Below are 19,076 nucleotides of genomic sequence, written 5' to 3'. Positions count from 1 at the left end.
TGGATGGGTGGCTGGGAGGGTGATGGATGTGTGAAGAATGGATGGGAGGAAGGGTGGGGGGAGGATGGTGGATGGTAGGTGGACAGATGGACAGACCGAAGTGGAGGGAGACAAGAGTCCTCCAAACGTGGGAGACCCTCTTTGCCCTTCTCTCTGGGGACTTCACAGCCGAATGCCATCACCACATTTTGCCACCAACCCCTCCATGGTTCCCCAGGTTTTCCTGAAGCCCCCAGAAGTCCCAGGAGCCCCATGGCTAATAGTCGGGCAAAGGACGAAGCAGGGTCTCAGGAGGCCTGAGGAGCTCGGGGCACTCCACGGCAGCGGGCTGAAGGGCCACGCCGTCCTCGCTGTCCCCTAGGAAATCGGTGTGGTCTGCCCCTCCCCTGCCTGTCCCCTCCCGTGGACGGCTTGTCAGAGTCACTTTCTGGGCGGGAGTCCTTGAAGTGCACGTGTGTGGGCACCGAGGCCCGTGTTCTACACTGGCAGCCTGAGCGTGGAAACCAGGGCCTTCCACGGTCCATGCCCACGTGGGTGGGCCGGGCAGCACCCCCTGCACGTGGGCCACCATCACCCCCCTGGGGTGGGGGTGGGGGGAATGGCCAAATCCAGCCCTCATATGAACCCAGGCTGTTGTGCTAGGGGTCTTTTCCACGTGTCAGGTGCCGACTTTGTAATTATCCCATGTAATTCCCACAACTGTAAGACAGGGGCTTGTTTGTTTTGTTTGACTTGTTTTGTTTGGGTTTTTAGTTTTTGATATAAGGTGTATGTTCTTTCTAGAAAGAAACAGAGAAAGAGGCAAAGTGAGAAATCACCTCTGGGAAGGGCTGGCCACGCCCAGTCTCTTCTCCATAGAAACTGTTTTAACCCTGAAGATACAGAAAGGTGAAATAACTTTCCTGCATCACTGGTGGTGGTTGAATCAGGGCTCAAACCCCCCCTTTTTTTTTTTTTTTTTTTCTTTCTTTCTTTTTTTTTTTTTTGAGAGGTTTTCGCTACAGGGCGTGTACGCTTGCTAGAGAGACAGAAAGCAAGAAATCACCCCCCTGGGGTGGGGGTGGGGGGGAATGGCCACGCTGCAATCCCTTCTCCTCCATTCTCCTCTCAGGATCTTGGGCATGCACGCACACGCCCGGCGTGAGTCTAAGCCACTGGGTCCAGGACTTGAACCACGGTCGACTACATGGGAGTCCAGCAACATAACCATTATGCCAACTGCTGGTCCCCAAACCCGCCCTCTTAACTGCACGTGCTAAGCCCTGGATAGAGGCCAGTCCGTAAGCTGCAGATGTTCTTAGGGCCTTTGCTCAGAATGGTGGGACAGGTCAGAGGTGGCACCAGGCCGACAGTGCCTTGTCCTTTTGCTGTGGGTGGAGACAGCTGTAAACACCTTCCAGGACGTTCAGGAGACGAACAGAATTCCTGGAGGCTTCTAGGGTCTGGGACAACCACAGCGTCCAGCCTTTCTGGAGCTCTCCTGGAGGCTTCTAGGGTCTGGGACAACCACAACGTCCAGTCTTTCTGGAGCCCAGCCTCGGGGCAGCCAGAGACCCCTTCTCTCCCCAGGAATTCAGCCTTCTCACCCAGGGCAGAAATTCTGGCTTCTCTGGACTGTCCGCATGGCCACAATGGGGCCCATTCTCAAAACCCTGGAAAACACGGCCGCTGTGGAGAAAGGAGGATTCTTGTTGGACACAAGGGCCACAGTGTAGCGATTCAGACCAGGGCGCAAGTGGGGAGCTGCATTCATGCCCCTCGCCTGTCTTGCCTGGAGGTCGCTGCCTCTCGAGACCATTTCGTGCAGAGGCTCTGAAGAGCCAGAACAAAACCCAGCTGGGGGCTGAGTCGGGTAGAAAATTCCCCAAACATTCTAAAGACCTCAGCTGACCCAAAGGCCCTTTGCTCAGACCCCTCTTCCCTCGGGTTCAGAAAGAACACGCTCTGTCTCACTGAGTTGGTTGCATAGAGAGTTAGAAATCTCCACATCCCTGTGAGTATGTTTGAAGTAGTTCCATTCAGAGGTAGGGAAACTGAGGTCCAGTGAACGTGACAGTGTTTTTAAAACTCTTCTGTCATAGGGGACCAGCAGTTGGCATAATGGCTATGTCGCTGGACTCCCATGTAGTCAACCACGGTTCGAGTCCTGGACCCAGTGGCTTAAACTCATGCCAGGCACATGTGTGTGTGTGCCCAAGATCTCAAGAGGACAATGGAGGAAAAGGGACTGCGGCATGGCCATCCCCCCTGGGGAGTGATTTCTCGCTTTCTGTCTGTCTCTCTCTGTTTCTTTGGCTAGCGCATACACCCTATAGCAAAAACCTCTTAAAAAAAAAACAAAACAAAACTCTTCTGTCACAGTTAAAAATCACAGCCCTGGCCAACCAATGGCGTGCTGTTTAAGGAAGCAGGATCCCCATAGCTGACTGTGTTGTTCGGAGTCCTGGACCCGGCAGCTTGGGAAATGTGCCGTGTGTGTGCGGCCCAAAATATCCTGCGACAAGAGTGGAGAAGGGATTGCGGCCTGGCCATCCCCTAGGGAGTGCTCTTTCTCTCTCTCTCTCTCTCTCTCTCTCTCTCCACCTCTCTGTCTCTTTCTGGCAAGTGCACACACCTTATAGCAAAAAAATTTTTAAGAGGGATTTTTGGTATAGGGCACATGTGCTCACTAGAGACACAGAAAACAAGAAACCACCCACCCCACCCCCAGGGGGATGGCCACGTTGCAATCCCTTCCCCTCCATTCTCCGCTTGGGATCTTGGGCACGCGCACACATTCACCTAGCTTGAGTTTTAAGTCACCAGGTCTGGGACTTGAACCACAGTCGACTATGTGGGAGTCCAGCAGCGTAACCATTACACCATCTACTGGTCCCCCTTATAGCAAAATTTTTTAAAAAACAAAAAAGGTATCACCACCCAATACAGATGGACAGGCCAGTAGGTAAACAGGCACCGGAAGAGAAGTTTTACTAAACAACCTATGACAGATGGGTGCCTCACTGATGGTGCTTGTTCTTTTTAAATGCTTGTCGGGACCCCTGCTCTGCTTTCAGAACTCACTGACGGGTCACAGCCTTTGATTCGAAGCACTCGGCTACCACAGGCAAAGCTGGGCCTAGAACTGGCTGTTGATATTCAGCACCAACTGACTACGCCTCGCTCCCTCTCCCCCAGCTCTCTGTCTCCCTTCTTAACCAAAACGGCAGGCTCTGAGCACCTCGCCCCCGATCCTGAACCTCGGCATTTCACCACTGCGCACCCAAACCCTGCCCACCTGCCTCCCTGGGCCTGTCCACCTGCCCACCCATCCTCCACCTGCTTGTTCCTGCTTCTAGAGTTTACCTCCTCTCTGTCCTCCCCGTGAATCCAAACCCACTGTCTTCCAAGGCTCCCTCCTCCTGCGACGTGGGGTGTCCTGCCATCGAAGGCCTCTCGCACTGGGAGTGTAGCCACTCCTGCGACTCGCAGAGGGCAGGGTGTGTGGGCTTTCTCGGGGCACGGGGTAGTGTTGTTTCCTGGGCCTCACCCCACGCCTCCCAGCCAGAAGCTCGTCACACATTTCCCCGCTGCTGCCTGCACAGCCCAGAGTGAGATGCCTACGGTGGGGGCTCAGCAGTAGACAGCACCTTGTATTAAAAAGTGCTTGTTGGTTGAAAATGGTTGAAATGTCGGGGCCAGCAGGTGGCATTGTGGTTAAGGTGCTGGATTCCCATGAGGCTGACCACAGTTCAAGTCCCTGACCTGGTGGCTTGAAAAAACCAGGCATGGAACCAGTGGATGGCGTAATGGCTATGTCACTGGACTTCCATGTAGTCGACCACAGTTCGACTCCTGGACCCGGTGGCTTAAATTCACGCCAGGTGCATGTGGATGCGTGCCCAAGATCCTGAGAGGAGAATGGAAGAAGAGGGATTGTGGCGTGACCATCCCCCCTGGGAGATGATCTCTCTGTCTCTCTCTGTCTTTCTGGCCAGTGCACATGCCCTATAGCAAAAACCTCTCAAAAAAAGAAAAAAAGAAGAAAAATACCCAGCATGTGTTTGTGTGCATGCCCGAAATCCCGAGAGGAGAATGGAGGAGAAAGGATTGCAACATGGCCATTCCCCTTGGGTTGATTTCTCACTTTCCCTCTGGTCTCTCTCCAGGGAGCGCACATGCCCTATGGCAAAACCTAAAATAAAAAAATTTTTAGAAAAACCATTGTGGGGAACCAGCAGTTAGCGCAATGGCTATGTCTCTGGACTCCCACATAGTCGACCGCAGTTCGAGTCCCGGACCCGGTGGCTTAAAACTCACGCTGGGCGCGTGTGCGTGCGTGCCCAAGATCCCAAGAGGAGAATGGATTGCGGCGTGGCCATCCCCCCTGGGGGATGATTTCTCCCTTTCTGTCTCTATGTCTCTCTCTGTCTGTCTGGCACGCGCCCTATAGCGAAAACCTCTCCAAAAAAAAAAAAAAAGATGGAAGAAAAGTCATCGTGAACCTCAGGGGCTGGCTGCATGCACTGCTCTGGCTGAGGCTGCATCTCCCCTTCCCATCATTAGATTCTAAGTTGTGACCATGATCCCAGAGACCACTTGGCTGGCAAGGTCACCCCAAGCCAACCATCTGGCAACCCGATTGGCTTCTCCAGCAGTTCCCGGCAGCAGCAGGCCCTGCAGACGGGCACCCGGGGCCAGCGGCCAATGTCAGCCAGCAGACAGCGGGGTGAGAGCAGCAGCCTGGGGTGTGTGCCCGTGAGTCTTGTGCCAAGACACTGATGGAGGGAGGAAGGGGGGTGGCAGGCAGTGGAGCCCCCCCACACACTGCAGCACTGGTCAGAATTCCACCTGGCCGAGACGGCGTCCGTCCCCAGAGCCGGCGCAGGCAGGCTGGGCTTCCTTTCTGTCTCCCTCCCTTGCCTCGGCGCCTCTGCCTGGTTTCACCTCTCACTTGGGGAACCCTGACTGGCAGGGTGGCCACCCCTTGTCCCCAGGGAGAGCCTGATCCCCGTGGGCTTCAGCATGGTCCCATGGGAAGCCTTGTGGGCCAGGACTGTCGGCTTAGCCTCAGGAGCCTGGGCAAGCCACTTAAGCCCTCAGGATGTCAGTTTCCTCATCCATGGAATGGACCAACACCCGCTCTGCCTGCTTCCGAGCACGAGGGCCGAATGTTGGAATTGCGAAGGGGAGGGAGATGAGTGGGGAGCCATACGCCAAAACAGGGGGCCGCACATGAATTGTTTAATGCCTTCCCGCCCCTCCCCTTGGCCGCTCCCTCTTTGCTGTATCCAAGACCTGCCACTCCCTTAGAATGTTCAAGAAAGGGGCACAGCCTGTCCCACCGAGAGGAAAGGAGAGAAAGACTCGTAAAGTGGGCCCTCCTGGCTGTGTGTCGGCGTGAAAATGCTCTTTGCATCTCCTGGTTTGGGGCTCTGAGAGTTGGCCACTCCAAGGGAGGTCAGCTGTGCCCTACGGGGTGAGTCCAGACTAGTATGCCAGTCCTCACGGGCCCTCGTGGGCCTGGAAATATGACTGTTGCCAGAGCGTCCCGGTTCGGTGCATAGAAACAGGCTTTCCTGGAGCTCGGGGCTAGGCAGGGACCAGGGGTGGCTGTGTCTGTGAAAGCCCACACCAGCAACGGGGCTGGCGCGGCCGCGGGGCCCGGAACGGGGCCTGCCGCTGCCGCGGTCGATGATCTCTGTCCGTGTGTCGGTAAGAAGCCCCCACCTTTCAGGGCCTCTGGGGGTCCAGCAGGCCTTCGCCATCTAGGGAGTAACTGAGGAGGGGTCAGACGGGCCCATGATGAAGGGAAAGTGTTAATATGAACCAAGGCGATTTCTAAGCAGTTTCTGTGCCGGCCCTCCTGGGTACTGTCCGTTTCCTCTCCCCCAAGTGCCTAGGAGCCGGCCAGGTTGCTGCCCGGTCTACAGGTGGGGAAACAGAGGCTGAAGAGACAAGGCAGTAGTCACGGTCACCAGCCAGCTAGCAGGGGACACGGCTGTCCGCCCCAGGGCCCATCCTCACTGGGAGGCACACTGATGGCCTCGTGCTGTGAGAAGGACCAGGAGATGCTTTGTCACCCCGGGTGGGGGAGTGGAGGCTGTAGGCGGCCTTGCCCAGACGCCACCCCTATACCCCAGCCAGGTCAGACCTGTGGACCACAGCATGCCCAGCCGTCCCGGTTTGTCCCATGTCCCTGGTTCCTGGGATGGTTGGCCGTTGTACTGTGGTCTTCGTGGCAGTGGTGGCTGAATGCCCTAGGGGAGCCCTGTCAGCCTGGGAGCCTGTTCGATTATGTCAGCCTCTGGCGATGCTGGAGGGAGATACTGCCTGCTCCTGGGTGGCTCCCTGGGCCATAGTGACTCAGCAGCCAGTCGGAAGCAGGCTAGACTGTGACCTGCCAGGAGCAGAGCCTCAGGCAGGGTGTGGGCTGTCAGTACCAGCTCAGGGTGAGAACCAGAGCAAGGAGTGGGGAGAGGAGGAGAGGGGGCTGGAGGCCCCTGGGAAGGCGGTTCTGAGTTGCTAGACCCAAACAGCACCCTGCCCTCCTGCCCAGGCCAGGCTGGTTGGAGGCAGTGGGAGGGGGCGTGCTGGAGGCAGAAAACCTGGAACTGGTGTGTGAGGGATGGGGGAGTCCCAGCCACTGGATACCTAAGCTGCTTCTCAGCATATTCAGCAGCTAAAAATACGAAATGGCTTTGCTAAAAGGTGCCCAACCGGAAACCTTCAAGAGGTTTCCTATTAGGGCAGCGCCTGCTTGGGCTGGAGGCCAGCCGCTGTGTGAAGGATCGCTGTGCTGCCATTCCCACCATCCATCACAGCCTGGCTGCCCCCACTGCCGGGACCTCAGCCTCCACCCCTTTAAGCACCAGGGCTCTGCCTTCCACTCCTAAGTCCACTGCTCCAGGGTGATCGGGGATCTGTCTGGAGCCTCAGAGCAAGGCCTGGGCTGCCACGCCTCCTCCCAGCCTCACCCACTCACTCTGTGACCTTGAACACGTTGTGTAGCTTCTCTAAGTTTAGCTCTTCTCACCTGCAAAACTATAAGTCCACGCCATCTGCAGGGAGGGATCCAGAAGTCCTCGGTGGGGCGGGCCCTTCCCTACTCTGGTTGAAGGGCAGGCAGGCCGGGGGATTTGGGCCAAGCTTCTCTGCACTGCAAGCACTTCGCTCTCACTTAGCATAAATGTTTCTCAGGGTGGCTGGGGCTTGATGGACATGCAACACTGGACCCGTCTCAGCACCCTCAGGGGAGCTTGTGGGAGACGCAGACAGTGCAATAGGTTAGAGTAAGGCCCCAGCTGAATTTTTAACCAGCTCTGGAGATGACTTCACTGAATGGCCGGGTTGAGAATCACCAGGGGCCTGGCATACTCTGGGCATGTGAATTACGTCCCTTTCTCATTCCTGAGCCTCCGTGTGCTCCCGCCATGCGGGAATAACCTGCCTGCCTCCCTGCTGGGCTGTCCACAAGCTCCAGGAGAACCCTGGGCCACCTGCAGTGCACAGACAGGGGTCGGTCAGTGGGCCGTGTAGTCCTGGACCCAGAGCCCTCTCCTGCCAGGACCAGTGGGAAAATGGTGGGCCGGACGAGGACACCTCCTCCTTGCCATCCATTCCCTGCCCTTCTCTAGTGGCCCAGCCTCACTCAGTGAAAAGGCCTGAAAAACTGGGACCAGCAGATGGCATAGCAGTTATGTTGTTGGACTCCTGCATGGCCAACCACAGTTTGAGCCCCAGACCCAGTGGCTTCAAAATCTCGCCAGGGGGGGACCAGCAGTTAGCGTAATGGCTATGTCACTGGACTCCCACGTAATCGACCGCGGTTCAAGTCCCGGACCTGGTGGCTTAAACTCACACCAGACGCGTGCGCATGCATGCTCAAGATCCCGAGAGGAGAATGGAGGAGAAGGGATTGTGGCGTGGCCATCCCCCCGGGGGGAGATTTCTCGCTTTCTGTCTCTCTGTCTCTCTCGGTCTGTCTGGCGAGCGCACGTGCCCTATGGCAAAAAACTCTCAAAAAAAAAAAAAATCTCGCTGGTGTATGTGCATGCGTGTCCAAGATCCTGGGAGTAAAAAGGAGAAGGGATTGCAATGTGATCATCCCACCTCGGGGGTGATTTCTCACCTTCTCTCTCACTGTGTCTTGTCCTCCCATCCCATGATTGCACATGCTCTAAAGCGAAAATCAAAAACAAAACAAAACAAAACAAAACAAAAAAACAACTCTTAGGAAGTAAAAATCTCTGAAAAACGGATTCCTTTCTTGGGAACTAAGAGTCTCCTGGGCACAGCCACCATATTAGTCTCTCCTCCTTGCTGGGAACTCTCCCCACAGCTGACCTCGAGGGGGCATGGTCAAGCTCTCCAGGGCACACTGTCTGCTGGTTGCTGTTCTGCCCCAGGAACACAAGCCTGCCATGGTGAAGGCCTCCCTGGACTGCCGGGTTGAGGGGACAGGGGCAAATGGAGACTCTCTTAACTTCCCAACTCCATTCAAAAACAGCAGTTTCAACAGACTCTCCTCTACCCCACTCACCCCGGAGTTTGTTTGTGTTGTAAGTTTTTGCCATAGGGCTCACGTACTTACCGAGAGAGAGAGAGAGAGAGAGAGAGAGAGAGAGAGAGAACCCTGCATGGGGTGTGGTCATGCCACAATCGGGGGGGGGAACGGTGAGAGGGAAAGTGAGTAATCACCCTCCCTCCCAGTAAGGATGGCCATGCCACAATCCCTTCTCCTCCATTTTCCTCTAGGGATTTTGAGCACACGTGCACATGTGCCCACCCTGATTTTCAAGCTGCCAGGTCCAGTACTTGAACTGCAGTCGGCCATGTGAGAGTCCAGCACCTCAGTCACTTTGCCCCCTGCTGGCCCCACACCCTGAACTTCTTATTCCAGACTGGGTGACCTTGGACAGTAGCCGAGCCTATTTCCTGGCCTGTAAAATGAGGACCACATGATCGTCCTCTTACTATGAGTGGAGAAGCTAAAGAGAGACCAAGGGGGTTCTCAAGCAAGATTGAGGGGTGCAGATCAAAAATGCAGGTTTCTGGGGCTTGCCCCTAGCATTCTAGGTCTGTGGGTTCTGAGCCCAGGCTTTGGGAAATGTAGAAGCTTGGGAGAGAAGGAGCCCCTCACCGTGACCTGGCTGTGCAGCCGAGTCTCCTTGGAGTTCAGCAAACACCCAATAGCCCAGGCCACCCCTAGGACCTCCAACATTGGAATCTTGGGGAGTCCCCATAAGCCTGGCCTACCTTCCCGGGAGCCCTTCCAGAGCAGACCTAGCTGACTAGTTTGCCTCCACCAAAGATGGGCAGCAGTTGGCATTTTTCTTGGCCCCCAGGGAAAATGGAAGGCATTTCCTCCAGTTTCCGGACAGACCTCTAGCCAGCCTCTCCGCTGCTCTCTGAGCACTTAGACTGAACGCCCAGCATTGTAGGGCGTGTGATAGGCAGGTTAAGGAGCTGCCTCGTCTTCAGCGCCCTGAGGATTGGCGGGTGGGGGGGTTGGAAGGCAGGGTCGGGGAGAGACCAGATGCAAGGGCACTGGCAGAGTTTGGGAAGCACGCTGGATCAAAGTCTGGGCTAATTTCTGGCTGGAGGGCAGGGCAGGCTGCAGGTTCCGGTGGTTCAGGGCAGGTCCAGGGAGGCCGGGAGGGCTTAAATGCCTAAGGTTACTGGAGAATTATTGCCAGTGATAGGATTTGAATCCAGCCCTCACTTCAGAAAGCTCAGCCACCCTTCCTGGCCTCCCTGTTACCCCTGCAGAGTGCTCTCCCTCCCCAGCCCCCAGTCCTGAGAGTCCCAGCCTTGGTTTTCAAGGATTAAGGACGATACTCTTCAGAAAATAAGTGGAGGGCCAGCAGGTGGCGAGGTGGGTAAGGCCCTGGGCCCCCACATGACTGACCGCAGTCTGGGTCCCAGACCTGGTGACATGCTTTTCACTTTCTCTCTGACTCTCTCTGGTGGGCACACGTGCCCTATTGCAAAATTTAAAATAATAGTAGTAATTAACAAAATCAAATAAATAATTCTTTTTTTAAAAAGTAAATAGAAAGCCAGAATTAAAGTCAGGGTGCAAAAAATGTTGGAGATGCATGCATATTCTGTTCAGAATGCACGTTTCCCATGGAGTTTTTAGAGACCCGTTTGGGTTCACCATCCCGCCTGCAGCCTGTGCCAGTCCCAGGGGTGGAGAAGCCACAGTGTGCTTTTGGGAGCCTTGGGCCTGGGATGGGGGCAGACTTCAGTCAAAGGCTCTCACAAATGTGAGAGGAAGGGGACGGCGAGGAAGGTGTTGAGGTGACATCTCAGTGGTGACTTGCAGGCTGAGAGGGCTGGACGAGCGAGGCCACGAATTTGGAAGTGGAGCTTTCCGTGGGTTTCCAACGAACACCCTACCCGAGCCTCAGTTTCCCTGTTTACAAAGTCCATGCGAACCTGCCTCCCTCCTGGTCCGCCCAGGATGGGGGAAGGTGAGCCCGGGCTCTCAGGCCGGCGGGCCCCGAGGGGCAGGGGCCGCGGGCATCACATGAGCAGCGGCGCTGGGAGCCAACCGCAGCCCGCCCGTGGGCGCCCCGCAGCCGCAGCCCCAGCCCCAGCCCCGCTCTCCCGCCTGGCTCTAACCATGTCTATCTGTTGTTGCTTCTTTTTCAGGGACTATGGCAGTTCCAGGAGGAAATCAGGTAAGGAAGCCTCCGGGCGTTTTTCCCTCCAACCCCCTTCGGTGCGCGCGCCCCTCCGATCCTGCGGACTTTGAAGGGGTTGCCCTAAGGCCGGCCGGCCGGGGCTCTCCTTTCAGTTTACCCCTCCCCAGCCTATGTCCCTCTGGCATCTCTGGGACTCACGCCTTTTCTCCCTCTCCCAGGGAGTCCCTCAGGCTCCTTGCCCGAAGCTGTCCCCAGTGGAAACGGGGGTGGGCGCGTGGGAGTGCGGGGGTGTCTCGCGAGGGGCCTGAGCCCCCATGGCGTTGACAGCCGCATCCTTCACCCGGGCTGCGGTGGCCACTGCTGCGCACTGCTGTGACTTCTCCTTGGGTCCTTCCCGCGGTGCGGCGGTGACGGAAGGGTTAATAGAGACGCAGGATTTTCCCGGTGAGAAGGTGAAGATCCCAGACCGAAAAGGGGTCATGACTGGTGACTGCCGTGAGATTTTAGCTCCTGCACGGCGGGCCTCCCCTGCGCCCCCCCACTCAACGCGTTCTTGCTGGGGGCCTGGGGCTCTGCGCCCTGGCCACTATGTGCGTTGGGGAAGGGGCCCAGCCGCCCTGCGCTGGCCTGGCAGGTGTCTGACTTTGCGAGGGGCAGGTGGAGGCAGAGAGGCGGGGCAAGCCCCCAGATGCTGGGTGCTGCGCTGTCCTCCTGCGGGGTGGGACAGGGACTCTCTCTGGGTGGGGGAGGCTGGGGGCAGCAAATGGCAAACGCCAGGGAGTCGTTAATGGAGGAGAGGGGCCCTAGAAGTTAGTGCCCTGTGTACAGGGGTGCGGGGCCAGGGTAGGTGGGTGCCTTTGCTGTGTTGCCTTATTTATGGGGCGATGGACACGTGGGCAGCCATCGCGAGGTCTCTGGCTCTTGGGCCTGTGGGAAGCGTGTGTTGACGTGTGGCTCACAGGAATGGCTTCTGTATCCAACTGTCTTGGCCTGGGGATCAGTAGAGGTGTGTGCCCTGTGTGATGGGCGGGACACAGGGGTGGTTTTAACTGGATGGTGTGAGTGTTTCTGAGTATGGGTTTGTATGTTCTGTGTACAGGCTTCCCTGCTACCGGCATGAGAAAGTTGTGCTCTGGCTTTATTGTTAGGGGTACATGTATGTGGGGTGCATGTGTGTATGAACATGTGAGGTCTTGACAGTTGTGTGCCGTGAGAGTATGTTTACTTGTTTGGGTGCCTAGGCTGGGGTGAGGGTGCCCTGGCGGGGATTAGGATATAGGTTGTGGGTTTGCGGTCTGTTCATGTGCGCCGTGTACCTGTCGGGCGCGTCTAGCAGTAGGATGCGAGCAGGCGTGCCTGTCAGCTGGGCCTGGGGTGTCTCAGGTGTGCCCGCCCACTGGTACGGAGGGCACTATGAACAGGGCAGCGAGGCTGCTTATGGGCCTGCGGGATTGCAGCGCATCCTCCGCTGTCACTCCCTGTCAGCCCCGGGTGGGGAACAGAAGTGGGGGCAAAACTGGATGGAGTTGTCACAGCCCGCCTCCCCAGGAAGCTTGCCTCGGGCCTCAGAGTTGCAGTGCAATGGTGGAGTCTGGGGTCAAGTCCCAGCTCTGTGTGAGCTTAGGGACGTGTTGTAACCTCCCTGTGCCTCAGTTTCCTCATTTCCTTTCAAATGAAGATGGAAACAAACTATCTGACACATGGGATGGTTCCTAGCGCATCGTCACTCTAAGTAGCAGTCTTCGTCGTCATCCCTTTCTGGGACCTGGTCTTGGCTGTACTCCAGGCCTCAGTCCCTCTCCCTATAAAGGCAGGGGCTGGACCGAGAAACCTCTCAGGTCCCCCTCTCCCCCTGAGCCTCGCAGCACCACCCCAGGCCTCTCCCAGGGAAAGCCTCCCGCAGTGTCCCTGCCTTCCGCTCAGGCCGGGAAGAGGATGGACAGGAATTTAATTTGCACTGGTGTGCTTATGATAATGGCCACTTAGTGTCCTGGTTAAAGGGCCAGCTCTGGAGCCAGACAGCAGGAGTTTAGAGTCTAGTTTCTCTGTGACCTTGGGCAGAGTTCTCGCTCCCTCTCTTCTGTCCCCTCTTCTGTAAGTTAGGGACAATATTCATACTCACCGTGTGATGGCTAACTTCACGTGTCAGGCTGCCCCGGTCATGGTCATGGTGTTTTGTCAAGTGTTACAGCTGTTCCTCGCTTAACGACGTATCCGTTTAATGACCACTCAGGCCTCTGACCAGTTCTCCAGCGCAGGGAATCCCCTCTCAGTCTCTGTCTCGCTCCCGCAATGGGTTAGTATTCACCACACGGAACATTCACAGTCACGCAAGACTACGTATTTTGTTTATAAATTTGTGCTGTATTGTGCACCCGCAGGAATATTCTGAATAAATAAAAATGACATGCCAGTGTTATATTACTGTGTTCTGGTGCATCTCGTTGCTTTCTGGCACTGACCTCACGTGGGACTTTTGCATGGATAGAACTGTGTTATTCTAGTATGGTGTCACACGGCATCTATCTATGGAAAAATGCATACTCCATGGCTCCGACACATCGCCATTAAGCTCCTTGTTATCAGCCCGTTCGCTTACCCTAGCCATCGGACCGGAATTCAGTCATTGAGGTGGACGGCCTGTATTGTGCAGGTTCTGTGAAGGTGTTTTTGGGATGAGATGAACGCTTAAGTCAGTGGACACTGAATAAAGTGGATTACTCTCCTTGATGCGGGTTGGCCTCACCAGGTCAGTCGAAGGCTGAGTGCCTAACGGAACAGTCTGGCCTCCCCAGCCAGGAACTGTGCCAGCAGCCAGCCTTCAGGCTCCAACTGCAGTTCTTTCCCTGGTTTCCAGCCTGCCAGCCTCGCCCATCCAATTTTGGACTCACCAAGCCTCCACCATCACGTGAGCCAATTCCTAAAATAAATCTCTTTCTCCCTCTATACACATCCTGTTGGTTCTGTGTAATAGACACCTCGAATGGTTATAATGCCGATTACATAAACTAACACATGTAAGCATGCTTAGAACACTCCTGCAACCTAGAAAGCGCTCCTGAAGTGCTAGCAACTGTTACTTAATGAGCATCTACTATGTGCTAGGGACTTTACATAGGGCTGGGCTGTGCGTTTTCTTACTGTCTGTAAATCACTGCCGGCTGCTGGACTTGCAGCTGCCCAGGATCCGCTCCTACTTACTGAGTGGCTGGGACGGTGGAAGAATGCACGCATCGTGTGTGAACCCCATATGGATCAGCAGAGAGGTCACTGTGGCTTCAAGTGGAGTTCATTATCTGGAAAGAGGAGGAATATTTTCTGGTTTAAGGGCAGAGAGGCTTTGGGAACCCGGAGAGCCCATATACAGAGGGGGGGGAAGCAGGACTAAGTGTGGCTTGTTTGGAGACCAGACACTTCTCGACTGACCTCACCGAGCACTGGCCGTGTGCCAGATGCCGAGGTAACAGGAATGTCATTCTGCCCTTGAGGAGTTTGCAGTCTGCTCTGGGCGATGGACCGTACTCACCAGAATGTGCTGCTGGATAGAGGGGATAAGGGGACAGTGTGGTCACCTGGGTCCAGGCCAAGGGTGTGGCAAATGCACAGGCCCTGGGGTGGAAGCATGCTGGCTGCCGAAGGCACAGCAGGGAGGCTTGTGCTTGGCATGGAGACAGGAGGACAGAGTGGCAGGAGATGAGAAGCCGAGGTGGGCCAGGAGGTGGGATGAAGCAGCAATCCTTAAACCTTGCAGGACAGTTTAAGGATTTTGACTTTTACTGAGCTAGGAAGCCACTAAAGGGTTCTGAGTAGAGGGGAGACATGGTCTGACTTCTTTCGTGGACTGAATGGCTGGTAGATGGAGATCTACCAGAGAGGAGACGGGAGAGAGGGCAGGCGCTCCAGCAGCAGTGGAGGGGTGAGAGGCTGATAGGGTCATTGGGCATGGATGAGGGGGTGGGGTTCAGGGGGAGTTTGTGTGGGGACTGGGGAGCATCCGAGTCAGGTCGCCTATGTCCACGGCTTGCCTGTTATGTGGCCTTAAACAAACGCCTTCACCTCTGAGCTCGGTTACCTCACCTTTGCATCAGTCAGAGTTCAACTAGAGAAACAGAAGCAGTCAGAGATACGTATTAAGAGTTGTTGTAATTGATCGTCTTGCTCAACTGGGGGGACTGGCCAGGCAAGTCTGAGATCCACCGGGCCGGCCGTGAGGAAGGCGGGCTGAGTTCTAGGCACAAGCTGGGGTGGCTGTCCACAGGTGAAGTGTCTTCAGGGATGCCTCGACCCTGCATTTCAGGCTCGTGGCTTATTGACTAAGCCCACCCCAAGTGTTTAGGATCATTTCCCACATAAATGAACTGGTGATGGACTTGAATCCCAGCTACAAAAATACCCTCCCAGCAACGCCTTGATTAGGTCGTGATTGCTTAACTGGGGGCTGGAGCCTAGCCGAGCGGGCATGCATCACTGGCCATCACACCTGTGCAGTGGGTAGTCATAGCAGTGACCGGGCAGGACAGCACCCAGGCTTCAGTGAGGCGGTGCACACAGAGGGCCTCGTGGGAAAGGCTCGTCATTGGTAGCTGTGGTTGCTCCCCTGAGGTGGGCGCTGCCCCAGGAGCCCAGAGGGGGCTAGGCAGGCCTGCCAGAGCAGGGGTTCCTCTTCAGACCTGTACTCCCACAGTTCCCTAAAAAGCTTCATTTCTCCAGGGCCCATGGATGGGAAGTTCTGCCATGCGTCACTAGGGGGCGCGGGTGGCCGCAGATCCTCTGGGATAATCCTGGCTCTGGACAGTGGCCAGCAGAGGGCCAGGCACGCCATCCCGTCAAGGAACCCTGTGATGAGTTCCAGCTCGTTTAAATGCAAATAAGGTTACTCAAGAGTGTTGCAAGTTTGTTCTCTTAGGCAAGTGTTAATGTTCCTCGTGAAATCCTGTTTACTTTCTGCTTTTCTTTGGAAAAGTGGCAAACTCAGCCCGGCTTCCATCTTCGTGGTTAGAAAACTGTTATCGAACTGAGTCAAGACCAGCGTTTCTGTAGTTTCCCTGCAAAGGAGCAGTGTTGTCTGGGGTTCAGAGTTGGGGTGTTGGCATCAGACAGGCAGAGTCTGAACGCCAGCTCTGCTGTGGGTCAGTTTTGAAACTGTGTTTTAGTTATCGATAGATCCTGGAAGAAATTGATCTTCACTTTGAGAATAAAATGACTCCGTTGAGACATTCCTTTCGACTCTGTGAACTTAAAGGAATCAGGGTTTAGACCGGGCCATTGCTGTGTATCCTGTTGAGTTAAGAATGAGACTCTGAAGCCAGGATGCCTTGTTCCATGTCTCCGCTCTGCCAGCTCTGTGATCTTGGGCAAGTTCTTAGCTTTTCTGTGCCTCAGTTTTCTTTTTCTTTTCTTTTCTTTTTTTTTTTTTAGAGGTTTTTTTTTTTTGCTATAGGGCGCGTGCGCTTGCCAGACAGATAGAGAGAGACAGAGAGACAGAAAGTGAGAAGTCACCACCCCAGGGATGGCCACACCGCAATCCCCTCTCCTCCATTTCTCCTCTCAGGATCTTGGGCACACACACACACACGCCCGGCATGAGTTTTAAGCCTCCGGGTCCGGGACACGAACCGCAGTCGACTACGTGGGAGTCCAGCGACATAGCCATTACGCTAACTGCTGGTCCCTGTGCCTCAGTTTTCTTCAGCTGTAAAATGAGAACAATCGCACTTCATCAGGTTGTTTGAAGACGACAGAAAGTGAGTACATTTGAAGCGTCAGCTAGCACCAGGCCAGGCACTCAGGGAATGCCCACTTAGGGTTAGCACTCCTGTAGGACTCAGTAACTGCTGTGACCAGGCAGCAGCATGGGAGGTGTTCCACTCCGGAATAGAGAGTCCAGGCTTTGGCTCCCCCAGGAGCGGCACCATCCATCCCATGATGGCAGGTTGCCTCCCAGCAGTTCAGAGGTGGTTCTAGTCCATTCTGTTGCTAATAAAGGAAATGCCTGAATTGGGGTAATTTAAGAGAATTTGTTTCACTCCCAGTTCTAGAGGCTGAGAAGGCCAAGGCCATGGTGTGAGCCCTGCTGAGGGTCTTTAAGCTGCATCCCAACATGAGAGGAGAGGACTGTGTGCAGAGTAGAGCACGTCTCTGTCTCACTCCCCCCTTATAAAGCCAGCAGGACTCATCTTGGGGTCCCACTCGGACTGATACCCGATCACTTCCCAAAGGCCTCACCTTTCTTTCTTTTTCTTTTTTTTTTGGAGAGGTTTTCGCTATAGGGCGCATGCGCTCGCTAGACAGACAGAGAAAGACATAGAGACAGAAAGCGAGAAATCACCCCCCAGGGGGGATGGCCACGCCGCAATCCCTTCTCCATTCTCCTCTCGGGATCTTGGGCACACACGCACATGCGCCCAGTGTGAGTTCAAAGTCACCGGGTCCGGGACGCAAACCGCGGTCAACTACGTGGGAGTCCAGCGACATAGCCATTACGCTAACTGCTGGTTCCCAGGCCTCACCTTTCAACACCATAGTCAGATTAAGTCATGGTTTGCCGTAGGGCATGTGTGCTGGGGTTGGGTGTGGAAGGAAAACATGAGAACTCCCCCCACACTGCAGTCCTTCTTCTGTTCTCCTCTTGGGACTTTGGGCGCGCACCCACACATGCCCGGCATGGTGAGCTGTCAGGTCCAGGACTCAACCTGCACGGTTGGCCACGTGGGGCCCAGCCACCTTACCCTCCATGCCATCTGCTGGCCCAGTTAAGTTCTCTCTTAGTACCTTTACAGTGTAACCGAATTCTAGTACCATGAATTGGAGGTGGGACACATTCAAACTATAGCAGTGGTCCCTGTCTTCATAAAACAGGAAAGGAAAGTTAAGGAGCTTGCCAAAGATCAGCCAGTTAGACAGACAGGATTCAAATCGGGTCCTTCTGACTCAGACTCGCTTTCCACTGAAGTCTATCCTTTTCTGACCCAAGGCAAAAGGGGTCCACTCAAGTCCAGAACCGAGGTTCTAAAGTGCTCTGGCAGAGGTTCTATACGGTGTGAGGTTCTAAAGACTATCCCAAGAGATCTCCTTCCCCAGATGTTTCTAGAAGGAACCCATTGATCACAGAGGGATTTTTCATTGAGAAAGAGTCCCTTGCAGTATTTGACCAGTATGCTTTAATTTCCCTTTTTATGAGGTTGATTTTTTAATAAAGTAGGTTTGTTTAAAGCAAGATCCACCCACAAATAATGACTTCTATAAAAACTTACTCTATCTGAAAAATGGAGTCCTCCTTTTATACATGAAGCAGCTGAGAGAGGGGCTGAGGCTCCCCAGGTGAGGAGTGGGCTGAGCCTGGCCTCCTGCTGGTCACAATCCCACCACGCAGGGCTGTGAGGAGGACCACCACGTGACCGGGGAGGCAGGCCTGCGAGGCCTGAAAGCCAGGTAGGGTTACAGCAGAGCTGGGTTCTCGGCCTCGGCCCCAGCTGCCCTGCTCACCAGCTGTGGAGGAACATGGACAGAAGCACTGCGGAGGGCAGCAGCCTGCCCCCACGCCGCCTGCAGGGCTCCGTGAGGCTGGCTCTTCTCTTAAGTGTTTGTTGGCCTCCGGCCCGTGGAATGCACAGCTCAGCTGAGGCAGAGCGTGGTCGAGATTCATTAACTGACACAAGGCAGGGCGAGTTGTGACCACAGCAGCAGGAGCCAAACAGAGGTGGGGAGGCAGGCTAAGCCAAGACGGGAGAGGCTGCAGACGGGCCGGGCAATGGGAGTGATTGGGTGAGCTGCAGGGTGGAGGCAGGGTGCCCAGGGGAAGGGCCGGCATGAGCCGGGGCCTGGGGGTGCAGTGAGTTTGACCATTGAAAAGGAGAGGTGTCCCTGGGCAGGAGATGAGGCTAGAAAGGAAGCCTTGGAGAGACCATTACAAGACCTTTCAAAGCGGCTTCCATGGCGTCCTTGTCTGCCCCAGTCAGAAAGGCCCAGGCAGCCTGGCAAACATGCCAAGGTCTTCCCGGCCCCCTGACAGCCGTTCCAGGAGTGAGCGTGTGTCATGAAGACATGGGTTCCTGGCACAGCTCACCCACGCTGGTGTTTTCCAACAGATCTGATTTTCATGGCACTGGGTCCTCAGCCTGATGTCATTCCTGGAGTTCAAAGCCACCTAATTGGGAATGAAAGGAGGCTGATTGATTTGGCGACGCCAGGGCCAGCCCACGTGGCAGTGATGCGATGGAGCAAGTGAGCGCTGCTCACGTGCGTGTTTGTGCCACGACTCCCGCCCCGGGCATCGTGCCCCGCCCCACCCCCGTCTGCCCGGGCTGGATGCAGAGCGTGCACAGAGGGGGACGGGGCGGGAGCCCATCCGGATCTCGGCCTCCCAGGGAGGAGGCTGCTAGCTGGTGGCCTCGATTCCCTCAGTCTTGTTTGCTCAGCTCGCTCTGACCCTGCCTCTGTCACCCA

At 55.5% G+C, this 19,076-nt stretch overlaps 1 protein-coding gene across 1 annotated transcript in view; it reads left to right on the top strand.

Annotated features, from left to right (window-relative positions):
• Positions 1-19,076, top strand: part of SH3PXD2A (SH3 and PX domains 2A) — a 309,695-nt gene that overhangs the window by 204,778 nt on the left and 85,841 nt on the right. Inside the window, 1 exon segment of the mRNA XM_014583350.2 lies at positions 10,639-10,667. Coding sequence (XP_014438836.2) covers positions 10,639-10,667 — 29 coding nt within the window.

The sequence above is a fragment of the Tupaia chinensis genome, unplaced genomic scaffold (genome assembly GCF_000334495.1).
Source record: "Tupaia chinensis unplaced genomic scaffold, TupChi_1.0 Scaffold144255_1, whole genome shotgun sequence".
Classification (NCBI taxonomy): domain Eukaryota; kingdom Metazoa; phylum Chordata; class Mammalia; order Scandentia; family Tupaiidae; genus Tupaia; species Tupaia belangeri.
This window is presented reverse-complemented; position numbering and strand designations above follow the sequence as displayed.